This window comes from Salmo salar, unplaced genomic scaffold (assembly GCF_905237065.1).
Source record: "Salmo salar unplaced genomic scaffold, Ssal_v3.1, whole genome shotgun sequence".
NCBI classification, from domain to species: Eukaryota; Metazoa; Chordata; class Actinopteri; order Salmoniformes; family Salmonidae; genus Salmo; species Salmo salar.
Window position 1 is genome coordinate 104,737 of NW_025547324.1, and position 10,894 is coordinate 115,630.

A 10,894-nucleotide genomic window follows, 5' to 3' on the forward strand; every position below is an offset into this window, starting at 1 on the left:
AGTGTGTCGTTTATGTTTTTATACTTTTTCATAACGACAACTACAAATTTGATGTCAGACTACAATAGAATGTTCATGATGTCAGACTACAATAGAATGTTCATGATGTCAGACTACAATAGAATGTTCATGATGTCAGACTACAATAGAATGTTCATGATGTCAGACTACAATAGAATGTTCATGATGTCACTGTCTACAGACATGTCGATAAACATAGTCTTGTAATATTTGGTTGTTTACTACACTACCGTACTCACTCTGTTTATTACACTACCGTACTCACTCTGTTTACTACACTACCGTACTCACTCTGTTTACTACACTACCGTACTCACTCTGTTTGCTACACTACCGTACTCACTCTGTTTATTACACTACCGTACTCACTCTGTTTACTACGCTACCGTACTCACTCTGTTTACTACACTACCGTACTCACTCTGTTTAGTACACTACTGTACTCACTCTGTTTGCTACACTACCGTACTCGCTCTGTTTACTACACTACCGTACTCACTCTGTTTACTACACTACCATACTCACTCTGTTTGCTACACTACCATACTCACTATGTTTACTACACTACTGTACTCACTCTGTTTACTACACTACCGTACTCACTCTGTTTACTACACTACCGTACTCACTCTGTTTACTACACTACCGTACTCACTCTGTTTGCTACACTACCGTACTCACTCTGTTTACTACACTACCGTACTCACTCTGTTTACTACACTACCGTACTCACTCTGTTTACGACACTACCGTACTCACTCTGTTTACTACACTACCGTACTCACTGTTTACTACACTACCGTACTCACTCTGTTTACTACACTACCGTACTCACTCTGTTTACTACACTACTGTACTCACTCTGTTTAGCACATGGTCTCACATGTGGATCCTTAAAGAGATGGGTGGGTCTAAGGCTTAAGAGGGTGTGAACAATGCTGAATGAGGGTAGACAAAGAAGAGCTCGGTTTATAATACAGACATGGGTGAGTCCTGTCCCGGGTAGATGCAAAAATCTGGTAACTTTCCCAACATTCTTTGAAAACCCGGTTGGGAGATTCACAGTATCAGGAAGGAATACGCAGGAAATCTGGAATCATCCAACCAGGATTTTTGAAAACTGGGATTTTTTGGAAACTTAGTGGACTGTGTGCATGTTTATATTACTGCCTAGCACCAAAATCTTTTTCAGCTGATCATGGTCTTTAATTTAGACAACAATTAGTTGTGTGAAGTGTTAGTAGAGCACTGGAACCTGTATACTCCGGTGGAAACTGAAGCTGTCTTGAATACAATTGTCTAAATACACATATCATGCAGTATTTTAAACTGCATCGTTTCAAGACAGACAACAGAGGATGTTCATGATGTTTTGAAAAACAGACTATTATAATTAGAATATAGGTTAACAAACATTGCCTCTTCAGTTAACTTTCCTAAAATAATGCTGGAAATGAGTTTTAAATAATCATACCCTCATTTTGTGCTCTAAAAGTTGTCAATATGAACAGACAATAAAATTGTGAAATGTACTTTAATCTGATGTTGGGACTTTATTAGATTAATCATGTTGTCACGGTCGTGATAGTGGACGAACCAAGGTGCAGCGTGTGTTGAGTTCCACATCTTTATTTGCAGTGAAAACTTAAACAAAACACAATAAACATACAACGAACGTGAACTACGTGGTGCTGAATGAACTCACACAAAACAATATCCCACAAACACAGGTGGGAAAAAGGGCTACCTAAATATGATCCCCAATTAGAGGCAATGATTACCAGCTGCCTCTAATTGGGAACCATACAAACCACCAACATAGAAATACAAACGCTAGAAACCCCCCTAGTCACGCTCTGACCTATACACCATAGAGAACCCAGAGGGATCCAGGTACACAATCCCTTCCAACCCCCCCCTACCCCATCCAACCTCAATGACCCTACACTTCAATCTTTCCCTCTCTTCAACATACTTACAACAATATAACAACACATGCTCCACCGTTTCATTGACAATACCCTCCAGACACAAACCATTCACATGCTGCCAACCAGATGTAAGGACCAGTTCAATGTACAATGTCCTAAGCACAATCGAGTAAACACCACCTCTTCCTTCCTAATCTGACCTTTGAACCTTGGTCCACCGACGTTTAGAGGACATATAAATGCCGTCCCTTGTGCTCAGAGTCCCATCTCTTCTGCCACACATTTATCAAAATGTCTCTGATCTTACATTTGTCCTCCCCTCTACCAAGTGGAACATTAACATATATTATATCTTGTTTTAAAGCTCTTATAGCTAACTGGTCTACAATTTCATTCCCTTCATTCCCTTCCACACCTGAATGTGCTGGGACCCAGCAGAATCTCACTACTACACCCATTCTCTAATTTCTCCATAATAACATTGATACCTACAACTGTCCAACCAAAACCACTGCCTTGTCTACTAGTATATTCCCAACAGTCATCTAGAACAGTAGCAGTGGGATGCTCAACCTCACAGCCTTGCAACCCAATAAGATAATGACAATTTATTACGCCGTATACCCAAAGGCATCTCACCTGCCTCCACTAGTAAGACACATACAGATGTTGATTTAAATGCACCAGTACATATCCTTAAAGCTATATACTGGATTCTGTCCAGCTTAAGTCGTTGCTGCTGTTCCATAAACTATACACCCATAATCAATTGTCGTCCTGAGCAGAGCTCTATAAATCTCCATCAACGGTTGTCTGTCAGCATCCCATTCACAACCAGAGACCCACACAACCAACTACCATGAAAGTGATGGAATGAGAGAGAGAGAGACATCATTACAACACTGTACATATCCATAATATAAAGTTTCTTCTTCTTTGGAGTTTAACGGCGGTTGGCATCCAATATGTTGTATTATCGCCCCCAAATGGACTATAATATAAATCTATTTTACTTTGTGATACAAATAATAAAACACCCTCCCAACTAACCCTACAGTCATTACAAACCCACTACCCCATTCCACTACTTTGACCCTATCTGCTCCTGCACCATGCCAATGACCTGGGAGGACGGGACACCACCACTCAACACACCCTGGAACTCTTCTGAAGTCAAATCTCATGTGACCAAATACTTCTCTGCAGCTGCCACCACAACATCTATTGTCTGTGATTTACGTTCCATTTCTGAGGTACAGTTGATAACCATTGCTTTGAACTCTAAGAAGCCAACATTACTGAAGCTTATATCACTCGTTGGCCTATCCCTCTGTGCTGGCACAGATCTACTACTCACAGGGATCCTCAGGATTCCTCACCCTTGACCCATCCTCCTCTACTTTCTTCACTGCCTCAACATACGACACCTTCTGCACTACTCTGACTCTAGCCACCTCAACCTGCCTCTCTCTCACCAGACACTTCTGATCCCCAGCAACATGGGCATCCCTACAGTTGACAAACAGAACTTTATCCACCGAAACTACACAATCCTCTATCCCATGACCTCCTGCACACTTCCCACATCTTGGAATCTCCCTCCTACAAACTGCTGCAACATGACCATAAACGTTGCACCTGAAACAGCTCAGTGGGTTCAACACAAAGACTCTAACAGGATAACTGATATATCCCAACATGACTTTGTCGGGTAAAGACTCAAACGCTGACAGTGACTCCTCTGTTTCACCACGCTCACCACCTGGTCTGCTTCACACCAAACGGCATCACAAACACCAAGAGACTTCAACTTCAATTGCTCCACCTCCACAATAACGCTACCCCAGAAATCACTACTTTCAATGGTGCCCTGTTCCTATGAGCAAAGCAAGAAACAGATCTTGACCCAAGTTGCGTGACACGGAGCGCCCACTCTCTCTGGTCAGAAGAAACACAAACAAATATTGATAGTCCCACCCACCGTGAAACCACAAAAAAACTCTGTTTTCCAATTGAATTATAACATTTGAAATGTCTCTTCCTTTGTAACTTTTGTGAGTGTAATGTTTACTGTTCATTTCTGTTCATTTGTAAAGATATGTTTCCCATGCCAATAAAGCCCTTTGAATTGAAATTAATTGAGAGCTCCATGTTAATGTATAGCAGACATGAGTCTGTCATGGTTAGTCATGGTTATGTGATGAGGTAGCCCCGCCTGCGACTTCAAAATCAGTGTCGGCCCAATAGGGAATGTCCTCTTGGTGTAATGGTCAATATGTTGCTTTCTCGCGGTAGACCTGGGTTCATATCCTGTCGGTGACATTAAACAGTCTATTCTCTGAAAGGGGTCAAGACAGCCTGTTCTCAACGGTGGGGTCAGTGGGATTGGATAGGGGCCCCTCTCCCTCTCTCTCTATCTCTGACTGAAGGAGAGAAGTTAAATGGTTTGTCTCCTCTGGTCAACAATACTCACCTTGAAAGACTCCACAGCCTGTTGGAGCTCCTTCAGCTCCTTCTCTCTCTTCTGGAATCTCTGCTTGACCTTTTGCTGACTCGTCCCCAGCTGCCTCTGTGGAGAATCACTCTTCAATCAAGCTTTATTTGTCCAGTAGATCAATAATATAGTAATGTGACATAGGGCCCATAGAAGATAGGGATACAAATATTGAGGAAGTGTCTGTCTGAAATTAAATCATTATGTAGTCATGTGAATGATTATAGTTTTAACAGTACACAAATCAGGGAGTTGATTGGGTGTTTGATAATGAATGATAATGGTGTTTGATAACAAATGATAATGATGTTTGATAACTAATGATAATGAAGTTTGAGTTGTTGGATTCTAGCTAGAAATATACTTATTCATGTTACCATACTATAACGTATTGATGACTTTACATGTATAAGGAATGTATGGGGTCAATGAAGGGTGGATAGGAACTTGGTGTATGGAAAGTTACTGAGAGAGACAAGGGGAAGTGCTGAAATATTCTGTTCAAACATGTTATTGTTGAATATCAATGTTCCTAAAGAGGGAGGCAAAGGGCAACTATTTTTAGTCTCTGATAAGGCAGGCCAGCTGCAGAACTAGGGAGGAGCCAGGAATTCAACAGTCTAGTTAGTCTCTGATAAGGCAGGCCAGCTGCAGAACTAGGGAGGAGCCAGGAATTCGGCTCGAGTTCAAGTCAACAGATGAAGTGAGAAGAAGCCTTTGGGAGGGAGGCCAGAGATGCCCACCCCAACGACCCTCCTACTACAGTCCGATCTCACACACATACACTTCCACACCCACGAAGGTTTTAGCATCAGGCAGGGCCATGACAACACCAGCGAGAGGAACCAATTAAGTTCCTGCCTAGCAACAGAGATGTATTGGCTGTCTAGATGTGTAAGGAGTTGACCCCGCCTAGTATGAGGTTATAAATATATGTTCTTGGGTCATTAAACATTTTCTTTGCAGCTGTATGACCCAGTGGGTGAAAAAACTTGGTTTGAGTTTTCACTCTGTCTGTTCAGAACCTAACAGACTTTAAAAAATGGTGATACATTTGGAGAATCTGGGTTAACATATCTATATACTCAAGGGTTGTGTTCGTATTTATTCTGCTGAGGATCCATTTAATTTGAATGATCTCATATTCTAACAGCCTTAGTTCCTACTGTATCTTTAATTCTTTGTTTATCAGACAGTCACCAACATGTTGTTCTGGTCTTACCTGTTTCTCAGTCCTCTCTGCTGCAGCTGACACTGTATCATGGCCTTTATGTTCATCCATTGTACACAGCATACAGATACACTGCTGATCAGTACGACAGAAAACCTCCAGCAGTTTGTCATGATGAGAGCAGATCTTCTCCTGTAGTTGAGCGGTGGCTTTGACCAGCTTGTGCTTCTTGAAACCAGGAAATTCATAGTGAGGTTGGAGGTGAGTCTCACAGTAAGAGGCCAGACACGCCAGACAGGACATGAGAGCTTTCTGCTTTCTAGTCCCAGTGCAGAAATCACACGCCACATCTCCAGGTCCAGCATAGCACAGAGCAGGACGGGGAGCAGCCTGGAGTCCTGTCTTCCTCAGTTTCTCCACCATCTCAGCCAACATGTTATTTTTCCTCAGATTCGGCCTTGGAGTGAAGGTCTCTCTGCACTGAGGACAGCTATAGACCCCTTTCAGAACATCCTGATCCCAGCAGTCCTCAATACAGCTCCTACAGTAACTGTGTCCACAGGCAGTAGTGACCGGCTCCCTCAGTAGATCCAGACAGACAGAACAACAGAACTGGTCCTGGTCCAGCAGAACTTCCTGCTCAGCCATTTGGACAGTTGTTCCCTCTCACACAGACAGACGAGACAGAGACTCAGATCAGTTTCGTTTCCTCAGAAGAGAGTTTGTGGGAGGGGAAGGACTTCCTGGTTCTACCAGAGGGGTGTGGTTAGAGGGAGGGAGGGGTTAGAGGGTGGGAGGGGTTAGAGAGAGGGAGGGAACGAGGGAGGGAGGGAACGAGGGAAGGAGGGGTGCAGGGAGGGAGCCAGTGAGGTAGAAGTTAGAGCAATGGAGGGAGAGAGAGAACTGCACGCAACGTCTAGAGGGAGACAAAGATTTTAGTTCCCAGGTTAGGACCCTTAATATGGAATAAATCAAATAGAGTTGTTAGAATATATAAAGGGTAACAGTTTCTATGAAGTACAAATTATAATTATTTTAATGAGCTTTATAATGCCTTATAATACACTTATGTGTTATAACACTGATTATAAGTGTCTATAATAATTAATAAGTGGTTGTAATGAGGAGGGAACTTGATATTGATACAATGCACTGTAGTTGAAATGAATACTGTATGTATTGACTGATCATTGAGAATGAGGTAATACTTTACATTACAGTGTGGTTATTACTGTTAGGTCTAGGATCAGGGTTAGAGGTACTACATTCAGCAGTAACCCTAGACATATCTAGCACTAATTAGACAAGACGTTTTACAATCAGAGTTTTTTGTATCTCTTCTTAGTCATACAGATCCCCCCCACATCTTATAGGTGGACGGGGTTATGAACATATCCAATACATTATTTCTGAAACCAGATGAAATGAAACTGTCTTTCAGCAGGAAAAGCTTCTCTAATAATCCTAACCATGGCTGGGTGTCTTCAGAGACTGAGAGGTATAGAGACACACTGTCAAGGTGACAGGTATCCTAGTGGTTTAGAGACTGAGAGGTATAGAGACACACTGTCAAGGTGACAGGTATCCTAGTGGTTTAGAGACTGAGAGGTATAGAGACACCCTGTCAAGGTGACAGGTATCCTAGTGGTTTACAGACTGAGAGGTATAGAGACACACTATCAAGGTGACAGGTATCCTAGTGGTTTAGAGACTGAGAGGTACAGAGACACATTGTCAAGGCGGCAGGCAGTGGTGGAAAAAGTAGAAAGTTATCCTACTTGAGTAAAAGTAAAGATCCGTTAATAGAAAATTTACATTTACATTTACGTCATTTAGCAGACGCTCTTTTCCAGAGCGAATTACAAATTGGTGCATTCACCTTATGATATCCAGTGGAACAACCACTTTACAATAGTACATCTATATCTTTTTGGGGGGGAGGGTAGGGGGTTAGAAGGATTACTTTATCCTATCCCAGGTATTCCTTAAAGAGGTGGGGTTTCAGGTGTCTACGGAAGGTGGTGATTGACTCCGCTGTCCTGGCGTCGTGAGGGAGCTTGTTCCACCATTGGGGTGCCAGAGCAGCGAACAGTTTTGACTGGGCTGAGCGGGAACTGTGCTGCCGCAGAGGTAGGGAGGCGAGCAGGCCAGAGGTGGATGAACGCAGTGCCCTTCTTTGGGTGTAGGGACTGATCAGAGCCTGAAGGTACAGAGGTGCCGGTCCCCTCACAGCTCCGTAGGCAAGCACCATGGTCTTGTAGCAGATGTGAGCTTCAACTGGAAGCCAGTGGAGAGAGCGGAGGAGCGGGGTGACGTGAGAGAACTTGGGAAGGTTGAACACCAGACGGGCTGCGGCGTTCTGGATGAGTTGTAGGGGTTTGATGGCACAGGCAGGGAGCGCCGCCAACAGCGAATTGCAGTAATCCAGACGAGAGATGACAAGTGCCTGGATTAGGACCTGCGCCGCTTCCTGTGTGAGGCAGGGTCGTACTCTGCGAACGTTGTAGAGCATGAACCTACAGGATCGGGTCACCGCCTTGATGTTAGCGGAGAACGACAGTGTGTTGTCCAGGGTCACGCCAAGGCTCTTAGCACTCTGGGAGGAGGACACAATGGAGTTGTCAACCGTGATGGCGAGATCATGGAACGGGCAGTCCTTCCCCGGGAGGAAGAGCAGCTCCGTCTTGCCGAAGATCAGCTTGAGGTGGTGATCCGTCATCCACACTGATAAGTCTGCCAGACATGCAGAGATGCGATTCGCTCAGGTGAAAGTCACCCAGTCACCCAGTAAAATACTACTTGAGTAAAAGTCGGAAAGTATTTGGTTTTAAATATACTTAAGTATTAAAAGTAAATGTAATTGATAAAATGTGCTTAAGTATCAAAATAAAAAGGAAAAGTATGGATCAATTCAAATTCCTTATATTAAGCAAACCGGACGGCACCATTACCTTGTTTTTTTATATTTACAGATAGTACTTTCAAGTATTTTACCTTTACACCACTGGCGAAAGGTAGCCTAGCAGTTTAGAGCTTAGGACAAGTAACTGAAATGTTCCGGGTTCGAATCTTTGAGATGACTACGTGAAAAATCTGTAGATGTCCCCTTGAGAAATGCACATAACCCTAATTGCTCCTGTAAGTCGTTCTGGATAAGAGTCCCTGCTAAAAAGTCAAAACATCTGGATGTGCTTTCATGTTATTCTATTCTATTCTAGTTATTCTATTCTATTCTATTCTAGTCATTATATTATACTGTATTATATTCTAGTTATTATATTATACTGTATTCTATTCTAGTCATTATATTCTATTCTATTCTAGTTATTCTATTCTATTCTATTCTAGTCATTATATTCTATTCTATTCTAGTTATTCTATTCTATTCTATTCTAGTCATTATATTCTATTCTATTCTAGTCATTATATTATACTGTATTATATTCTAGTCATTATATTATACTGTATTATATTCTAGTCATTATATTCTATTCTAGTTATTCTATTCTATTCTAGTTATTCTGTTCTGTTCTATTCTATTCTGGTTATTCTGTCCTATTCTATTCTAGTTATTCTATTATATTCTATTCTATTCTATTCTAGTTATTCTATTCTATTCTAGTTATTCTATTCTATTCTAGTCATTCTATTCGATTATATTCTAGTCATTATATTATACTGTATTATATTCTAGTCATTATATTCTATTCTAGTTATTCTATTCTATTCTAGTTATTCTGTCCTATTCTATTCTAGTTATTCTATTCTATTCCAGTTATTCTATTCTATTCTAGTCATTATATTATATTGTATTAAATTATATGATAATATATCCATAGTCTCCACTCAGTATAGTGTTAATGATGACTGTTTGTTGTGAACATTGATTGAATGGTTAGGACTATCTCTCTCTATTCACAGTTTAAATCCCAAGAGACCAGGAGACCGAAAGGAAGCCTTCAACACTGCATCCCTTCATCCAGTCATAGTAAACAACCTGTCTGTTTGTCTATTGCGACAGCTGTAGACACAGCCAACTTCTGGTTGTTGTTGCTATCAGTGTAAAGGTCAAGGTCCAATCCAGAGCTTCAACCTTAGAACACTATTTCTTTATTTACATTTTATTTAACCTTTATTTAACTAGGCAAGTCAGTTAAGAAATTATTATTATTTACAATGACGGCCTTGTTCAGGGGCAGAACGACAGATTTTTACCTATAGTTGGGTCTATGGTTAGGTTCCTCTATACCAGCCTCTCAGTACCTATAGTTGGGTCTATGGTTAGGTTCCTCTATACCAGCCTCTCAGTACCTATAGTTGGGTCTATGGTTAGGTTCCTCTATACCAGCGTCTCAGTACCTATAGTTGGGTCTATGGTTAGGTTCCTCTATACCAGCCTCTCAGTACCTATAGTTGGGACTCTGGTTAGGTTCCTCTATACTAGCCTCTCAGTACCTATAGTTGGGTCTATGGTTAGGTTCCTCTATACCACCCTCTCAGTACCTATAGTTGGGTCTCTGGTTAGGTTCCTCTATACCAGCCTCTCTGGTCCCGATAAACTAATTGACCAGATTTTTAACAAATCCTCAATGAATCCAGTCTATTTCAGAAACAGTAAAACGCCATGCATGTATGACTCTTTGATGACACAGTGTTTCAGAACAATAAAGCAATTTTATTCAAAATTCTAGAAACAGGCATAAACAATCCCAGATCAATCAATCAATACCAAATTCATATCACCAATCAATGATAAGCGAACATCAACAGTAAATAAAATTGATCGACCCCATCGGAGTCCTTAACTAAACCCTTGTGGGGATGCCAATACAATATTTATTGTCTATTACAATTTTATGTGAAGCACAATTAAGTTAATAACAAGAAAGATGGTTTCTTACCTATTACAACTTAATAAGCGTTTTTATTTGGCTCTCAGGATGATCAGTCCCTCAGATGGCATCTAAAAACGCTACTTTAACACACTTCTATCAACGGGGTAAACTTAAGGAATCATCCTCGAATTTTACTTTAAAATCAAAATATATTTTAAGCTAAAAAACTAGAGCAAAAATCTTCTTCCAGCAGTCGACAGGTTCTTCTAGGAAGCTCAAAGAGAGTCGTACCCCAAAATCATGCTCCCTTTACACCCTCCATTTTCCTTTCTGCTGACTCATTGTGGCCTACACCTACTGATGACACATTCAGTGGTTAACACCTACCGACGACACATTCAGTGGTTAACACCTACCGACGACACATTCAGTGGTTAACACC

The 10,894-nt window shown here is 41.4% G+C and overlaps 1 protein-coding gene across 3 annotated transcripts in view; it reads right to left on the reverse strand.

Annotated features, from left to right (window-relative positions):
- The window catches only part of LOC106594644 (E3 ubiquitin/ISG15 ligase TRIM25), a 31,579-nt gene extending 25,212 nt beyond the window's left edge, over positions 1-6,367 (reverse strand). For 2 of the 3 annotated variants that reach the window (XR_006762832.1, XM_045711183.1), the window contains exons 1-2: positions 5,669-6,367; positions 4,426-4,521 (exon numbers count right to left, since the gene is read on the reverse strand). Coding sequence is in view for 2 of the 3 variants with exons in the window: in XM_045711183.1 (XP_045567139.1) it covers positions 4,426-4,521; positions 5,669-6,265 (693 nt within the window). In the remaining variant the exon portion in view is untranslated. The remainder of the gene's footprint in view (positions 1-4,425; positions 4,522-5,668) is intronic. The other variant, XM_045711182.1, reaches the window with a different exon arrangement.
- Positions 6,368-10,894: the final 4,527 nt, after the last annotated feature.